This window comes from Sitophilus oryzae, unplaced genomic scaffold (genome assembly GCF_002938485.1).
Source record: "Sitophilus oryzae breed Bouriz unplaced genomic scaffold, Soryzae_2.0 scaffold_1442_pilon_pilon, whole genome shotgun sequence".
In the NCBI taxonomy this organism is placed as follows: Eukaryota; Metazoa; Arthropoda; class Insecta; order Coleoptera; family Curculionidae; genus Sitophilus; species Sitophilus oryzae.
The window spans coordinates 3513449-3533401 of NW_022146107.1; the positions used below are offsets into that span (position 1 = coordinate 3513449).

Genomic DNA, 19953 nt, shown 5'->3' on the forward strand with positions numbered 1-19953 from the left:
TATGGTTTCGAGTTCCATTAAGGGCATATCATCAATAAGGGGTCCAAAGCCTACTAGTTAAAAGTGGAGAACTTTTAAAAATTCTGTATTTCGAAGGAGAATATAACAAAATATCAAGTGTGCTATATTTTTGGAAAGGTAATTTTAAATTCTTTTCGGTTAATTAAAAATATAGAGGGTGTCACAAATAAAAAATCAATTTTTGCCGCATTGTCATGCGGCCGTGCATTGTCATGCATGAGAATGAAGTTTCTCCCAAAATCATTGGCATATGGTAACACGACAGGCTCAAGAATTAAATCACGATATGTGATTCCTGTTAGAAACCTTTAAAGAAAAACGAGATCGGTTTTTCGGCCTAACTGGACTCCTCCCCAGACCATAACTGTTCCACCTTGATAAGGGTGCACTTCCTGAACATGATCCAACCAAATAAGATTTCCCGGTTCTCTCCATACCCTAAGCCTTCTCGAATCCGAATGAATTCCAAAGCGTGACTCATCCGTGAAGAGAACATTGGCCCATTGTTCATTCGACCACTGAACATGATCTTAACTTTTAAATTATTAATTTTAAAAAAATTATACTTATACCATTAAATTCTACGTAAAAAGGTGCTTTGGAAATGTTTTCATAGAAATACAAAATTTTCCATATCAAAAAAGTTACAGCGATTTGTTAAAAATGCACATTTTTGAAAAACACCCCGTAACTCCGAAATGGTAACAGATATTGTTGTGCTGTTTTCACCATCATATTTTTGATGAAAATTGAGCTCCAGACACCGATATTATTTTTCGTCTATCTCCTATAGAAAAGGGTGTTTCCATTTAAAAGCGTCGAATTTGACCCACCATGTACAAGAGTCAATTTCTCTATCGAGCTTCCTTTAAGAGCCTCTGTATTTGATGTCACCATACAAAACGAAAGGCTTGTTATTGACTGTTAAACAAACAAATTAAATAAAAGGCTTCCGAGTAACTCAGACTCCATCAAATAAAGCCAGCGTTTACGTGTCCACTCTTTGTAAATAATATAAAAGGATTACAATGCTAAAAGGTAGCGAGACGGAAAAGCTACTACCGGCACACAATAAACATTTCCAATTCGTTCGTTTTCTGGAACTAGTTTTCCACAGCAAGAGAGAAGTTTTTCTAGATTTTCCAGACTTTAGACGGTATAGCTTTTAGTATTCATGGTTCGAATCGTTCGCTTCGAGACTGAAACTTTAAACTTTCTTAACGCTACCCGGTTTAAATCAGGATACATCGTAGTATCCAGTAGTTTGGCTAAAGATTTGATCGCTTGTTACACAGGTAATGCCAGTGTTGGTAAAAAGTTTTGAGGACACGATAAGGAAAGTAAAATACACACACCGGAAAAGTCTAGGGATATTACAATTTTATCCAGCCATCGTCAGTAATTTTATTATTTGCATTTCTGATATAATAAAATTAAAATAAACAAATAGTTTACAGGACGTACTGGAAATAAAAATGCGAAATTTACCGAATTTTTCAAATTTACCATGATTTTTATTGAACTCAAAAAATACACACATTTTTTCTTATTCTAAACTGCGAATTAAAAAAAAAAGATAAAACCATTTTTACTTAATAAAGGGTATAGCCTCCTCTACTGTTCATTACAGCCCTACATCGTCTCTTCATGCTCCTGATCAGGTTGTCGATCTCTTCTTGAGATACAGCCTACCACGCTGCATTCACGGCCCGAACCAGATCCCTACGAGTTTCACGAGGCATACCCATTCTCAAAATTCTTCTTTGGACTGCGTCACATACGTGCTCGATGGGGTTGAGGTCAGGAAATTGTGCCGGCCAGGGTAAGATGTTTAATTGATGAGCATTGATAAACTCACTTATCACTCTGGCTGTATGAGGCCGTGCATTGTCATGCATGAGAATGAAGTTTCATCCCAAAATCATTGGCATATGGTAACACGACAGGTTCAAGAATTAAATCACTATATGTGATTCCTGTTAGAAACCTTTAAAGAAAAACGAGATCGGTTTTTCGGCCTAACTGGACTCCTCCCCAGACCATAACTGTTCCACCTTATACCTGATAAGGGTGCACTTCCTGAACATGATCCAACCAAATAAGATTTCCCGGTTCTCTCCATACCCTAAGCCTTCTCGAATCCGAATGAATTCCAAAGCGTGACTCATCCGTGAAGAGAACATTGGCCCATTGTTCATTCGACCATTGAACATGATCTTGAGCCCACAAATATCGTACCTCTCGATTTCCTCTCGTTAAGGGTTGAGCTCTCTAGGGGCGCCTGCTTCTTAAGTTGACCTATCTTAATCTATTGCGAACAGTGTCAGGACTAACGGTTACATTATGTGTTTCCTGGAGAATTAAACTAAGCTCTGGTGCTGTAAGAGTCGGTCGCCATCGAGCATTTAATTGTAAAAGATGATCTTGCTGAGGGGTAGTAATGCGATGTCGCCCTGTGTGCCTTTCAGCAACATCACCACTTTCACGGTAGAGTGCACTTAATCGCAATATTACACTTTGCGTTGTATTTAATGCTCTAGCTACGTCGATTTGTCACATTCCTGCTTCGAGTATACCCATGGCCCTTAGCATTTCGTCTCTGTTAAGATGTCTACGCTCCATAATGTCGTTTAATACTAAACAGAGTTATTTGAATAAATTCTGGTGAGTTATCATAAAAACATAGCCAGTACAGGTTAAATTCGAACAATTGATGCTTGGTGCTTTTTATACATTTGACAAAAAATGCACAAACACTTCTGCAAATATCCCAAATTTAGAAATAACTAGTGTGACTACTTCGTTTCAATCGAAGTAGAAAGAATCGGCCTACAAATATGTGGTTGTTTATTCAAAACATTTATTTTTAACTTTAATAAAATGATATCCCTAGATTTTTCCAGTGTGTGTATATTGTAGTTTTAAAGTTTATAACAATAAGCAGAGTTTTTAGTAAATATATTTTTTGTTGATTTTTTTAAAGGTGTCATAAGGAGCAAGGGGCAAGGGGAAATATACCACCTACCTGCTGAGCCTTATCCACCCAAGTAGCATTTTTAGACACAAAATCGAAACAAAATGCGAAACAATTTCGTCACATTTTTGATATACATATATGTTTCGTAACATACATAGTTTTTTGTTTGAAAATATTTTAACAAAATATGGTTTCGCTACATAAGCTATAACAATAAAGATCTTAGTGTCACAAATTTTTCGAAACTTTTAAGAAACAGATGTGGCTCACATTTACAGATTTCGTACCCGTTTTGTACCTGAAAAATTTCCATAATTTATTTGATATTCTGTCAAATATGAGAAAATAACCTTACTTTAATTGTTTGGATTTTGTTTTGCATTTTTTGCATTTAAGCATTCTTCAAGTTTTTATAGTTCTATAATTAAAAAAGCAGAAGGAAGGACATATGGTGGGTACAAATACAGATAGTTTTCTTTTGTGACTTTATATTTATTTATTATACGCATTGCAAAGATGATTTGTTTTAAGAATAAATGTAGTAACAGCCACCACCCATACCCAACAGGAAAGCGAAGAAAAATGTTACAAGCAAACTTTTTTTTTCACTTTTTTCCACAATGGAATATATTTTTTTATGTTTTCATTGTGTTATAATAAGTAAATTAAAATATTTTAATTATTTTGACCAGAATTTTTGATTGGCGTTATTGACAGGTGACTAGTTCGAAATTTCTACACAGATAGCGCTAAATCGAAACATTTTGGAAACAAGGTTTCCATTTATTGTGGATGTATTTTCGAAACGCGAGTTTCTCTCTTTTTAGACATAAATATGATATAACGTAAAGGATTTGTGTCCGACTCCATGTCAATTTTATAAAATAATGAATTAAAATTCCGCCATTTTAGTTAGTGATAGATTTTTAACTAAAAATTTAGGTTTTTATCGGTTGATGAACTTTTAAACTCATAAGAACGCGTTCTACTTACATTAATTTATATATTTTTGTTTTCAACAACATGATATAGAAATAAAAATAGAAATCTATATTTTAAACAAAAATATTTTGTAGGAATAAATTATTATGATATATAGAAGGGATATTAAAAATATGAAAGTACATTATTGAATTAAATGATGAATTTGCTTTTGCCAGACACTTTTTGTGCGAGAAAACCTAAAAACAAAGATTTTAAGACAAAAAAATTATGGCGGAGGTCGACATTGTTGAAGATTGTTTTCATTTTGAAATCCACACACAGACATAGACTATTTTAATTTGGTGTTTTGTACATTCACATTTAGAAACAGTGGCTACTGAAAACGGATACATTTTGTAACTTCCCCTAGGAGATGCAAGATACATTTTGGACACAAATCGCAGAAAATGTTTCGAAACATTTCATCTAAAAGTTCCCACCACATTGGAAACACATGTAATAAACCCATATAAAATATATAGGTTTCGAAAATGTTTCCTATTTCCTATTTCGAAAATGTTTCCTCTATAAATTAATTTTCATTTAACTCACCCTTTAAAATACTGTCCTTCGTTGAACAACATCATTCACCAAAAATTCTCTTCTACCTCTAATACTTCTTTCGCCTGATTTTTCCCCAACAGGTTGGATATTTCCCATCTCGACCTGTTTATTTTTTTTGGGATTTTCTCTCCTCTGGATCGCCACTGCCGGTTTATCCTGGACAGTTTGTCGGCTTGTCGCCAGCAGAGAGATTCTGTGCGGGATTCATAGCTCTAGGGAGATGTTTAATCAGGTGAGCCGCGTGGTGGAAGAGGATATCTGAAATAGAAGAGAAAAAATGAGATTAAATGAAGTTATAAAGAGAAAAAAAAATATCGAAAGAAATCACTTTTTAGAAAAAAATACTAATAATAAAGTGTACAAGGTTGTTTTTGCATAATAATTGGTGTTCTCTAATTTTAAACTATACTCTTTATAAATCATTTTACTCAATATATTAAAAAATTACAATTTTCGTAAGACCAACTGGTAGAAAGAGTCATTAAAAAATAATGAAGAGTAAAAAAAAAGGCAAAATAAATGACGTCTAGACCTTGACCTCGCCTAAAATATCATTTATTGTCATTTCCGAGCCGTCTTTGTAATATTATTAACAAATATCCACTGTGAAATTAGTCTCCTGAGGTTTTAAAACAAATACCTATATTTGATACCAAGTAAACTCTTAGTTACGTAATCGAGGGCGCAGTTTTTAAATTAATTGTTGCCAACCATGGTAACATATTCGTCGCCGGGCTGATTAACTAGAATTTAAATTTCCCGCTGGGAATTCAGATGGTAGCTCGGCTGTAAAAAATGTTAAGTTATCACATTTATTTATTTCCTGACATTGTCATTCGTTTCGACACTTTAGTTTTGTGTTATGGATTTTTGGTTTAAATAAATGATGTACTGAATTCTTTCGAAAATCGACAACTATGACACTATGATCCCTTCCCGGACACAAACGGTACATTGTGAGACAGGAAATTGTAGAGAGAAACAAGCCCTATAACATAGGATACAACATTTTAATGAACAGTGCTTTCCATAAAATCAATAAAATGAATAATATACGAAATAATATACATGTACTGATTTCTTTCGAAAATCGACAACTATGAAACTATGAACCCTTCCCGGACACAAACGGTACATTGTGAGACAGGAAATTGTAGAGAGAAACAAGCCCTATAACATAGGATACAACATTTTAATGAACAGTGCTTTCCATAAAATCAATAAAATGAAAAATATACGAAATAATATACATGTACTGAATTCTTTCGAAAATCGACAACTATGAAACTGTGATCCCTACCCGGACACAAACGGTACATTGTGAGACAGGAAATTGTAGAGAGAAACAAGCCCTATAACATAGTATACAACATTTTAATGAACAGTGCTTTCCATAAAATCAATAAAATGAAAAATATACGAAATAATATACATGTACTGATTTCTTTCGAAAATCGACAAATATGAAACTGTGATACCTTCCTTGACACAAACGGTACATTGTGAGACAGGAAATTGTAGAGAGAAACAAGCCCTATAACATAGGATACAACATTTTAATGAACAGTGCTTTCCATAAAATCAATAAAATGAAAAATATACGAAATAATATACGTGTACTGATTTCTTTCGAAAATCGACAACTATAAAACTACACGGGATCCCATACAAAAACCCAAATTTTCTGTTGATAATTCTGAAATTATAATATTTAAAAAAATTATACTTAAACCATTAAATTCTACGTAAAAGGGTGTTTTGGAAATGTTTTCATAAAAATACAATATATTCCATTGCAAAAAAGTTACAGCAATTTGTTTAAAATGCATATTTTTACCAGTAACTCCGAATTGGTAAAAGATATCGATGTGCGGTTTTCACCATCATGATTTTGAAAAAAATTGAGCTCCAGACACCGATATTAGTTTTCGTCTATCTCCTGTAGAAAAGGAGTGTTTCCCTTTAAAAGCGTCTAATTTGGCACACCCTGTACAAGGTGTCCTACATTTTTCTGTGTTTTACAGAGATTCTCAAAATTGCAATCGGTTTACGTTGCTTTAATTAAAATTTCTACCAGCATCAGTAATACCAACAGCAAATGAACAAATACCTAGATACTCTCAGGCTCTCATTCCTGGCATCTCTTTCTAATACCTAATTCCTTCTTGCTTCAATGGAGAAACGGAAAGCACAAAGGTATGATATTACTTCTAACGACACTGTATCGATTTCTACTTAGAGCCACGTAACAATGTTCCTGCATCTAATTGAATAAGGAAAGAGGACCCTATGCCGGCCGAATCATTCCTAACCCCAATTAATTTGGGGACATAGTTGCGACTCCAAATCGTCTTATCGCCGACCGTCTCGTTACCAATTTGCTTCAAGGCAATTTCATGGACGAGAGAGGTAGAGAAAATACGAATCTGGAGTAGAAAATGGAGGTATCGACGCGAAAGATTAGTGCATTGGGGGAGAAGTCCGAATAATTGAATTTGGTTCTTGTGGAAAAATTGGTATTATCGATATTGTTATTATTTTTTTAGTTAAAGTTCAAAAACATTTAAAAAAATAATCTGGGGCTAACAAAATAAAATTACACTAAATCACCACATTACACCAAAACACTTTTACTTTTACACTGGACGCGCGTTTCGCTAACCATGTTAGCATCATCAGCAGATGATTATAAACTCCTTGGGGCTAGTTCACATAGAAGTAGAATTATTGAAATACTTTTATAACTTTCTGTGTTGATTATGACGAGTTTGAGTAAAATCCAAGTTAATATTGTACAGGGTGGCGCCTCTCATACGAGCGAAGGCTCCAAGAAGAACGACAGCTTGTATTGAAATGAAATTTTGTGAGCGTATGTATTAATGCTAATTCAGAGCACTTTTTAAAAATATAGAGAGTTGTACAGGGTGTCTCCGAAAAAGTTACATGTGAAAGTTGTGTTTTGTGTAATGAAACACCCTATATATTAATTGATTTTCGGGTTCTGGAAGAAAAATAAAGGTAAGTTTTATAAGAGAAGTATATGACTAAAATGCAAGGTTTTTGACATATTTAACATTTCCTAGAAATATAGAACAATTTTTTAAATTACAATAAAAGCTACCTAAATTGGAATTTACCCGGTATAGCCTAATACGTAGTTAAATTAACTATTGTACTTTAAATCAAATTAAAACTTGATCCAAGAAGTTATACAGGGAGAGACAAAATTAATATTGAATATTGGTCACTTTTAAAGGCATGTTACTCTTTTATTTTACATGGAACACCCAGTATATTATTCCGATATTCAATGGAGCATTCATGTCTCTTTAAAATACTATTAAGGTTGACCCCTCAAACAAAGATTTTCCTAGATATTACCCAGTAGTATAGTCCAACTTTAACAACTAATTATCATTTTGTGTCAGTTAGAACAAACAAATTTCTCAGAAATTTGCCGCAAATGCAAACTTATCCTACATCAGAGAGAATTGATATGATTCTATTAGTTAGTGAATGCAGTGTGCATACTACGTGTGAATACTCAAATGCCCCTGATTTTATTTAGTCGGGTTTTTTTTATGGGGATATGTTAAAGACAGTGTTTACAAAACTCGACCAGCTATTGTCGACAACATGAGAGAAATTATTGTACCTGCTTTTCGAGGTAGAACTCTATATCATTTTATGGAGTTAACAGGAAAGGAAGCATTTAATTCTGCAATAATTAAAATATGTTTTAAACGTGTATCTTTTTATTACCGTTGAGTATTTTATTCTAGTCTTTAACTTTTGTTAAATTAGCAAAAGGTATATCACACAGCCACCTAGATTTTTTCAAATAATAAAGATCTACTGACGCAAAATCATAAAAATTAAAACCATCTAGGAAAATCATTGTCTCAGGGGTAGGCAACCTTAATAATACTTTGAAGATATATAAATTCCCTATTGAACGCCGGAAAAATATACTGGGTGCTCCTTTTAAAATAAAGGATTAACGTGCTTTTAAAAATGTCTAATGTTCCATATTAATTTTGTCTCACCCTGTATAACTTTTCGGGTCAAATTTCAATTTGGTTTAACGTACAATGATTACTGTAATTAAATATCAGGCTACACAAGGGCAACTAAAATTTAGATAGCTATTATCGAAATTTAAAATTTACTCTTCATTTTCACAAAATGTGAAATATGTCAAAATCCTGAGTTTTTAGGTATATGCTTGTTTAATAAAACTCACTTTTATTTTTTTCCTAGAATACAAAAATCAATTAATATATAGGGTGTTCCATTAGAAAAAACACAACTTTGTGTAAAATGGAAACCATAGTTGGCCATGACTTCATAAAAAGCGCCATTTTTGAAGCTTTTCAGTGATATACAGTCTGACAAACGGATCTGAAACAACGGGGCAACGGTAAGGGGATCGCAATTTTCTAAAATCCTGACCGATTTCATTCATAAAATATCCACGAGCGTGCGGTGTTTCATCAAAATATATCAGGAATTTTTATAATATTTTCCAGTAAAGTTTATAATATTATTTTACTTTAAATGTACCTACATTTTGTTTAGTCATTTGCCCAATATAGTAATATTTGTTAAAACACTTGTACTATTACAATAAACACAAATCAAGTTAAAGATATAAAACACAATACAATAACACCGCTACTGGATTTTTCAATAGTAGTGACTGTTTACTCATAGACTTAAAATCTAAATTAAGTCTACTCATAGATTTAAAATAAAATATAGACTACACTATTTACATCTCAACGCGGACAAACAACCTTTTTTGTACACATGTTTACTTCTGGGTACAGTCGACCGAGCCTTCCTCATCCAGCCTATGTTGTCACGTCTTTAATATTATCAATATTTTTTTTCTTGTTATACACATATATTGAGATATTAATACTACAGTTTAATAAAGTAGGTTTTAATATTCCATAGATGTATTAAATAGTCTTTATACTACTAAATTATAAGTCGGATACTGTTTAATAAGGATAAGTTCTTTACAATATGACAACACCGATTAGAGGCGAGGGAGCCTATTCATTCATTTATTACCTTGTAGTACGTGTCGCACGTGTGCGGTAAAGCTTTGTTGCCGCTATCTCCCCGGCTGTATTAACGCATTCTCTTAGCTTGTAGTCCTTAAGTGTTTATTTTATTGACTTTTTCTGTTCAGGAACTATAAAATATGGTTCGCCAGTGCCAAATTTGCAAGAAATTTGACTTAAATAATCCATTTAAGTCTTGAAACGACTTTGGACCGGTAGGCAACTCTCAATTTACCCATTGGCAGTCAGTGGCGTTGTTGTAGAAAGGCGCTTATTTAGATAATATTTTAGTAAAATGTAAAATCTGAATTTTTTCTTTTACATTACATTATTTACTTACTTACATTGTAACAAAATCATAATTATAACCCTGTTAATAATTAATAATGTTTTTATTAAAAATATATTCCGGTTTATTCTAAAATTATCTTCAGAATCTAAAATAACGTACAAGAATTTTAAAATGATATTACATTATGAAACAATATTTTTTAATATACCGGGTCGTCTCAAAAGTGGCTCAACCCTATAACTTTTTTTATTTTTTCAGATAAAAAAACAGATTTGTATGTTAGTAGGTATATGACATAAATTAGGATTTATTGACCTATGCAATTGTTTTTGGTCTCTTCCTGTTTCACCGAAATGATTACATCTTTTGATTTTTAAAGGCACCCTCGGTATATTGCTACTTTATTCGATAAAAAATGACACTCTGAATAGAATGACATATCATATGTCAACTTTTGACATTGTCGCTTAAAAACATATCCTATTTTAAATTTCAATCCAGTTTTTTCAATCCACTAAGTTTTAATCAAGGAGCCTTGGAAAAATAGTTTTGATCGTCTAATAGGTTTCGTGTCTTGTCTAGGCCGGTTAAAAGATGTACAAATCGTATTTTTAATCATACATATGTCAATTTTTTCAAATGGAACAAGGGTGACTCATTAGCATATTTGGAAAAAGCATTTTTTTATGAATATATTGATACCACACACTTGGTATTTCAAGTCAAATTGTCGTTATGAACCGCGTGTTACAATTACAATTAAACCATATGCGAAAATGTCAAAAGTTGTGCATATGATATGTCATTCTATTCAGAGTGTCATTTTCTATCGAATAAAGTAGAAATATATCGAGGGTGCCGTTTAAAAATTAAAAGTTATAGTCATTTCCGGTGAAACAGGAAGTGACCAAAAACAATTGAATGCGTCAATCAATCCTAATTTATTTCATATACTAACATACTAAATCTTGTTTTTTTATTTGAAAATATAAAAAAATTATGGGGATGAGCCACTTTTGAGACGCACCCGGTATAATAAAGACAGTACCGAGTTAAATAAATGTAGTTTTATTTTATCCACTTCCTATCACCTTCCTTGCTTTTAATGGAACAGATTTATGTTTTCACTAATTTACATAATAAGACATCACTTAACCAGAAAAAAAATTACAACAATCATATTTTTTTTTTTTTCTCTCCTGTCGCCGATTCTATTATATCTGTGGAATAGATCCTGTTTTGATTAATATTAGGGGTTGTAATGTTTGACTAAAATTAATAATTTATTATTAATTTCAAAAATTACCTAATTTCGATTATAAAATTTCTTCTATAACGTGTATTTTATTATTTTTATCCTTTTTGCTACTAAATTGCTTTTTCTAAACTTTTATTTAAAAAACCTGTCCTAAATCTTAATAAAATATAAAAAAATTTAAATACGATATATTTTTAATTTAATTATAGCTTCATTAAAATAAAAAAATTACCCGGCTATTATACGGAGAGTTCAGGTGTACTTGAGAAACGAAAGACAGTGTTGTGTTTCTCGGCAGCGTTGTCAGGGAACGACCGTTACGACAGAGACAACCTATCTATCGCTCGTGTCGCACTCGTTATAACCTAAAACAATAACACAACAATAACAAGACAGTGTCTGACCGCATGTTCCAGCTATTTATGAATGAGATGCTCAGTCTATATTTTATTTTAAGTCTATGTTTCTACTATTCCAAAAGAGGAGCATAAAGTTAGGGGTAATGGCAGCAAGACGTGCGAGAATCTTGACCAATCAGACTGGTTGAATCCCGGATGCCATGATGAATTTTGTCAGCGTTGCCAGCTTACCCTAAGCGGACGTTATCTTAACGAGAAATACTTTACCTTTTATAATAGGCAGAATGAACGAAATCAGTTAATTAGATAAATATACATTATTACAATAAGAACTACGTCAACATATTAGCATATATATAATTATGTATGCTGAAATGAACTAAAACATATTCAATTTATAGGTAATATCGAGCAAGTTTGCTTTTCTATAATTAAACGTGACAACATCGACTTTTTTTGCCCGAATTCCTTCCGCTGTTTTAGATTCGTTTGTCAGATAATAAGTAGTATAGCCAATTCTTATAATTTTTAAACAATTTCACTTAGTTAGCCATGAAAACAAGTTCAATTGTCGTTACTCTCAGTAATGTGAAACTATCACATCCAAACTTTCTAAATTAAAATAAACAAAAATTCTAAATATTATGATTTTTTCAAATGAAGAATAGCGTGTAGGATTATTGGTTCAACTGTTCTTTGCCATACATTTACGAGGATACGTTGACCGGTGAACGTTACTTACGTTTTTTAGAAAAGTTAAATTTAGATACTCGCGCATCAATAGAGTGGTTCCAACATGACTTTAATTATGACACTCCCCCGCATAATGAAAGAAATGTTAAAAATTATTTATGTGTAACTTTTTTGGGGACACCCTGTATAATTCTATATATTCTTATAAAATGTTTTCAGTTAGCCTACATATGCTGCCAAGATTTCATTTCGATATAAACTACCGTTCTTCTTGGAGCTTCCGCGGCGTATGAGAGGCACCACCCTGTATATGCTCTGTCCAGATTACCTAATAAATGGAGACAAATATAAAAACTTTTTACATTTTTCTCAAATTCGTTTATTAGTCGCCATTTCAAGTTTTACTACTCAGGACTAATGTAAATGTTATGAAAAACAAACGCACTAAAGTGGCAGTAGTTAATAGTGATGGGTAAAACTGTTATTTTTAGATAACAGTTGAAACTGTTATAGTTATTTATAAAAAACAGCTTAAAATAACAGCTTGAAAATAACAGGTTTCTTTATGTTATTGCTAAATATCTGAAAGAGTATGAGGCGGTCACCGCCAGGCGTATTAACGCAGTTGCAAGTTGCAACAATGACGTGCTCGGTGGTAGTGTTTCCAGGGTGTCAAAACATTTCTAAATATCGATTGTTATCTAAAATACCTCTCTAAAAACGGTGGTTGTTTACAAATAAGCGCTGTTTACAAATTGCGATATAAAAAAGCCAAAATTCCGCCACTCTCTAGACCTATACATTCCGATCTACCTACGCCCTGCCCCTCGATCCGCGTAAATCCTGAATTGTGTAGCAGTGTACAGGGTGCATCTCACTCGACGGGCGAGAAGCTCTTAGTTATGATTTTACCATTTGCGGTCAAAAAATAGCAATATAAGAAAATGTGTAGTATATTCTTCATAAGTAAACCATCTACACACTAGAGTTCGAATTAATTTTACACTTAAACTAGCGTGTACCCGCGACTTCGTTTGCGTCGAATTAATAATTTCTAATGGTGATGATAAAGCAAAACAAGAATTTCCATTAACATACAAACTGGATAAAATTTTCTCACATTTGCCAAAAATAAGCTTTCTAACGTCGAGCAGTTTAAGCAGAATCGTGGTTAATCAATTACTCAACTTTTTGGAACACCCTGTATGATTTTTTTGAAAATTTCAAAATATGTAAAAAAACAAATTAAATTTATGCGTGTCCAGGCGTTTTCCCGAAAAACTAACCGTTCTTTAAATAACAAATATTGTAATATTTGAGGGGTGTTCACCCTGTTGGAATTTGAGATTCGAGAAACCCCTCCTTATCGAACCTCAACCTTACAGTCAATCCGTTTACCAAAAATCATCTTTAAACGTCAAGCAGTTTAAGCAGAATAGTGATTACTCAATGGTCATATAACACCCTGTATAAATTTAGAAAAATTCTTAAAATATGTAAAACAACGAAATAAAATATACGTGTTTTTTGTTAATTTTTCCGAAAAACTCACCGGTTTTTAAATAAAAAATATTCTAATATTTGAGAGTAGTTTCACCCCTTTAGAATTCGAGTTTCGAAAAATCCCTTCTTATCGAACCTCTACACATTAAAGTCAATCCGTTTTCCAAAAATCAGTTTTTTACGTCAAGGGCTTTAAGCAGGATCGTGATTAATAAATAACCAGATTTTTCAAAACACTCTGTATACATTTTTAAAAAATCTTAAAATATTATTCTGAAAATTTTTCAGAATAAATAAATACCTAAATATTGAAACTTAATAAATAAGTACTGAAACATACAGCGCCATAATATCTCGACCTCCGCCCGTTATGCTCGTAACAGGTTGAAACAGAATCTATCTAAAACAACTGATGCGTTATTCTCCAACCTGTTTCGAACCTCCATCGACAATCGACCGATGCAGCAGCGTTCCTTTCCCACTCCGATTATCTCGACCACCGCCCTGTTATGCTCGTAACAGGTTGAAAAACAACGTATCATAAAATGACTGCTTCTCCAACCCGTTGCGAGCCTCCATCGACAATCGACCGATGCAGCAGCGTTCCTTTCCAACTCCTGTTATCTCGAGCGCCAGGCGTTATGCCCCCACGCAACTGTTTCAAAAAACCTGCTTCTTTTATATCCTATTATTTTTAAGCTGTTGCAAACCCAATACGACCATCGACGGTATCGATCGAAGCAGCTACGTTCGGCGTAGCGCTTTCCCCACTCCGTTGTCCGTTGTCTCGCCGCCTGTATCGATGGTTGACGAAATAACATGTTTTCCATCCATACTAGTTGTTTTTTGGAATTGCTTCGAGCAGCATAGAATTTCGTGGTGGTGCAGAGCGCCGACTTCGTTTTTCGTTTCACGAGCGGCCGATCTCTACGTGTCGTTATTTTATATCTGTTATTTTTTAGAAGTAGTAACGGTTGCCTTATGTTATTTATAAATAATTGTTATAAAATAACAGATAGTTAAATAACAACCCATCACTAGTAGTTAACACTGTAATAACAACTATAAATTCGACCCTTTCCCTTTAACACATTAACTTGTGACCCTCTATTTTTTTAGTATCCTCTGTACTCTATTGGGTCCCTTAAAATGAGGTAATCCCCGAGGAAAGCACAAACTCACCTCTAAACTTTCCCTTCCCTACACAAATAGTTCGGACAGAAGACCCAAAATATATATTAAAATACAACCCAATAACAGCACAAGAGCATATCGGCATTATGAGTAGAGATGCTAGTAAGAATAAATATATCAATATACAGGGTGTCCCAGGCTGAGCGTGCATTAGTAGTTTCTAGAGAACTAATCTAGATTGGAGATTTTTTGCACATCATCGTTTCTCAACGAGATCTATCGATTAAAAATATTTTCAATATGGCAGCTCTTTCGGAAATACAGGAAGTTGACAACAACTTTCTTATTTTAAACGGGTACCCCCATTTTTTATTACATACTTAAATTCTCTGTAAAATTTTATGAATTTTGATATCAAACACTAATCTAACATTAACCGTTTTTGAGAAAAAAATATTTAAAATTTTTGAACGAAAGAAACTGCCTATCAAAAAAATTTGTATAACCTAAACGTCAAATTTAATGATTAACACAGTCACTGTGACATAAAGAGAAGATGGAAAAAGATGGAAACCCACTTTTTTTATTTCACTAGTGAAAATGTTTTTTTATTATACATGTTCCTATACATAAAATAAATCGTTTTTAAGTTATTTGACATTTAGTTTTAAAGCCTATATTTTTCTTAATCTTATCTAGCTTGTAGTTTAATCAAATAACATATTCAAAACGGAAGAGGTTTTTGTTTATTTAGCAGGTCCCCACCCGCAGCACTAAGGTTTTGGTTGCGAAACTCGAATCTAAATTTGAAGGTTTGGTGCACATATCATCTTTAAAATTTGAGTTATTCTATGATTTATTCTATTTATTGTTTTTGTTTGCTCTTTTGTGAGGTAAGATATTCGCTCAGTCACGGTCGAAAAGTGTTAGTACATTCAACAAGGCCCTTATTGTCACCCTGAACCAAAAACATCGCCACGAATGGACAGTAAACGATTGTATTTAGATTACATTTAAACTTAAATTATTCACAGCATAAATCGAATCCTTTATAAATACGCATGTAATATATTATTATATATTATTTTTGTCAGATTAAATAAATAAGCAAAACCTTTAGAACAAAATATTACAAACGGAAAACAAAATAATATGCTTTAGTTAACACTAGTTAAATAACGAGGAAACATTTACTTTACCTTTAATAACATTCTTTGTCACAAAACTCACAAACCAAAAAATATCGATGCGTCTCGAACGGTAGTCTCAAAACTATTACCTAATACCTAGCATATCTGTCCGTTTTCTGATTTCCCTCTCCCTAGTTTGTGTGTAAATAGTTTATAAATCAATGATTATTTATGGATACACTGTGTTTTAAAACTGAATATTTTAAATTTAAAGAAATATGATTATTTTTAAATAGGCGGGTTATATCAATACTAAATATGGGTGAAGTTTTTTTAATTAAAATCACGGCTCAACTTTCGTTTAGCTGAAATCTGTTATATAAAAAATGACTTTATCTAGAAGGCGTTAGGAGTACAAATATACAACAATTTTCCTGCGGAAATGCGTCATTTTCATTTTTCGGACTTTAGTATAGCCGAAATCTGTTACATCAAAACTAGTCTTCGGGGTGTGTTTTAGACATTTTTCTAAACATAAAAACACAAAAAAGTATCTGCAGAAATTTTTTATTTTTATTTTACATAATAAAATGCTTTGATTTTAGAATAGCCGAAATCAGTTACATGAAAAATGAACTATTTCTTTTATACGAGCCTTTACGAGCAAAGGTATACAAAAAAAATTCCTGCGGAAATGTGTCAATGCACTTTGTTTTTCATACATTTTTCAGTTTAGAAGCTTACGGGACCCGGGAGCGAATAGGGGTGCTGGGTGGGGTAAAACATCTTTCGGAGGAATAACAATTCTTGTAGAATAGATAATATAGGTTCTTGTAAACTATAAGTACCTCGGAATATTGCACTTATTCTTGTTTTTTATTAAAGCTTTACGTAAATAGGGCTGATTCCAAACAAAAAATCATTGGATCATGCAGCTTTCTTTTCTTCTTACAGTGCCATACTCTATAGAGAGCGTCGGGTACCTCTCGCATGTACTTGTGATGTGTGTCATCAGTGTTTCACAAGTACACGGGACCTACAGTTTATTGCCATCGGCACTAGCTTTCTTTTATATTTTAATAATTAACTGTGATTTTGCAAAAATATTAGATTGGTTTGGATTTGGGTTGCTTTGGTTAGCTTTTCTTTGAGGAGGGTGTTAACCTGTGGTTTTTACATTTTAATAATTACCTGTGATTTTGTAAAAATATTATTAGATTGGTTAGCATTTTAGGCACTTTTAAATTATTTTTTTTTTGTTCAAAAGTGATAAAAAGATAATTTTTTATGTATTTATGCTTACAAAAATGGAAAATGAAAATCAAGCATTTCCGCAGGAAATTTTTTATTTTCCTGGGTTGGTAAACGCTTCTAAAAGGCAAAAATATATTTATTTTTTATATAACTGATTTTAGCTATTCTAAAGTCTATTAAATTTCCTCAGAAAATAAATACAGTTTATTTCCGCCGGAAAATTTTTATTTTCCTCAATTCGTGAATGCTTCTAAAAGGCAAAAATATATTTATTTTTTATATTTTATATGACTGATTTCAGCTATTCTAAAGTCTAATAAATTTCCTTAAAAAATAAAAACGGCTTATTTCCGCAGGAAAACTTTTATGTTTACATGTTCAGAATTATATTAAAAGTAAAACGCAAAATGTATTTTTTTTATAGCAGATTTCAGTTATTTTAAAGTGCGAAATTTGGAAATTACGCATTTCCGCAGGAAAATTTGTGTTTTCCGTGGCTCACAGTAGCTTTTTAAAGACAAAAATTTATTTTTTTCTAATAACTGATTGCAGCTAAACGAAAGTTGACCCAAAATCGCTTAAAAAAAACATCCAGTATATAGAAGCCTCCCCAAACACAAAATCATAAAACTTCCTTTGTGGAAATACATCATTCTCTTTTTTCCGACTTTAGAATAACTGACATGAGTTACGTGAAAACACTGTTGTTTCTGCTTTACATTCTAAACACTTTTCTTTTGTAGATATGAACTTTACCAAGTAGATACTGTAATTTATACATTAATAGCGTACCGAGAAAAAACGAAAATACATTAAAATGAACCAACAAACCAAAAAAAACCTAACCAAACCAATCAAAACACGCTGTAAGCTAAATCGTGCCTGTTTACAAATTCCAACACTGAAAAAAAGGATCTCTCAATCGAAATGAATATGACTTTGACCCAAAAGATTGGCGCTTTTCAATAGGGCCAAGAACGACGTCTCTTTGCCCAAAGCATTAACTATCTTTTCATAAGCTTTAAAAAATTACTTTAGAGGATAGAAGAATATATCTGTCCAAAGTATTTCACTCTTGACCCAAAATTAATATGCAAAGAAGTTCTTGCTACAAGAACAATAGTCTCTTTGATTCATGCAAAAATTCTTGATTGAAAAGGGACATTTCTTGATTAAAAAGACAATTTTCATGAACCAATAACGAATACCATTGACTCAACTAAAATTTATTTTGATCTAAGAGAAGTCTATACATCTAAGAGAAGTCTATACATATACAGGCATATACAGGAATATTACGAGGTATATTATTTTCTGATAAATTTAGGTTTTCCTGGTCTGTAGTAAGTAAAGTGATATTATTTTCCTCGATAGTAGTTATTTCTGCTTCTTCACTCCTTGGTATTTTTTGGGGTGGTTCATCACTCTACAAATTACAAAAAAATCACAATTAATTAAACGTAAAGCAAACAAATTACTAAAATTATAAGCTTTGAATTTTTTAATACGACTTGAAATTCTAAAATTTTTGTAATTATTTGCATAAAAAAATCGATATACCTATATTCTTATTTTGTCTATAGTCACGCATGCATTATCTAAACAGGTGCATTAGGTAAATGTCTCTTACCTTCAAATATACCAAATAAATGCTCTAATTTCCATTTTTTCAGAATCTCCTTTAAATAATCCATATATCCTAAAATTTGTCCATAAAAAATGACAAATCCATGTTAATAACGATCACTAATTTGTTATACGATATGAGTTTAAAAAGCAAGTTATACAAAATTCCAAGTGGAAAATTCCAAGCAACAAAACCCAGGGTCACGGGAACCTATGAAATGCGACCTATGAAATGCGACATACGACTGATCGGACTGCCGACTGATTGTATATACCGTTCTTCGTCATCGTCTTTGCGTGTCGTTATTATTTTTCATCAAAAGAGTATTTAGCTTTTGAGAAATGGCCATGTTTCTTGAATGAAGTACTTCCTAGCGTATTTTTGTTATTATCTTAAAACAAAGTAACTTGCACTTTGTTGAATGAAAATAGATTCAAGAGAAATTTTCGAATTTTTCAAGATAACCAGTTTTCGTGAGTTAAGAGAGTTTTTCTTGAGGCAAAATATTTTCTTTTACGCTAAAATATATTCTCTTGCCACAATTTTTTTTTTTCAAGAACGATGACGACTTTAGTTCAAGTCTATCTTTTTTATCAGTGTATGTTTAGAAAAATTTCTAGAATGTAAAACAGAAACCTGTTTTTCATTCAGCTGTTATAAATATAGTGACTTTTACCCACAAAATGTCATTCGAAACACTAGAAATACTTGGAAGAAAATTATAATAGATCGAAAAAATATTCAGACTTATATATATTATAATATATTTAACACCCTGTAGCTACATTATTAGAATAATATTTAGAATCATAATGTTTTAATAGAGAATATACTTTAATCCCTTCTTTTACTTTGTAGCAACCATGTAATTAACTTTTACAACGTGCCATTTCCTGGGTAGGATTAATTCTGCCATTAAAACAACCAAAAACCAAATTAACCTATTATATTTTAATGTTTCGACGGCCACCGGTAATTATAACGACACATCCACTTGTAAACCGGACCCGCTTTGACTATAATCTGCGAATTAATACCAACGGAGCCCCCGCTGCTGGGGCGCATAAGGACGGCCTGTTAAGCCG

The 19953-nt window shown here is 32.4% G+C and overlaps 2 protein-coding genes across 2 annotated transcripts in view; both read right to left on the bottom strand.

Annotated features, from left to right (window-relative positions):
* LOC115877072 (neuroligin-4, Y-linked-like) overlaps positions 1–4606 on the bottom strand; it is a 259288-nt gene extending 254682 nt beyond the window's left edge. Inside the window, exon 1 of the mRNA XM_030893146.1 lies at positions 4535–4606. The gene's annotated coding sequence lies outside the window, so the exon portion shown is untranslated. The remainder of the gene's footprint in view (positions 1–4534) is intronic.
* Positions 4607–4697: 91 nt separating this feature from the next.
* LOC115877225 overlaps positions 4698–19953 on the bottom strand; it is a 159715-nt gene continuing 144459 nt past the window's right edge. The window contains exon 3 of the mRNA XM_030893385.1: positions 4698–4804. Within this exon, the coding sequence (XP_030749245.1) occupies positions 4698–4804 (107 nt within the window). The remainder of the gene's footprint in view (positions 4805–19953) is intronic.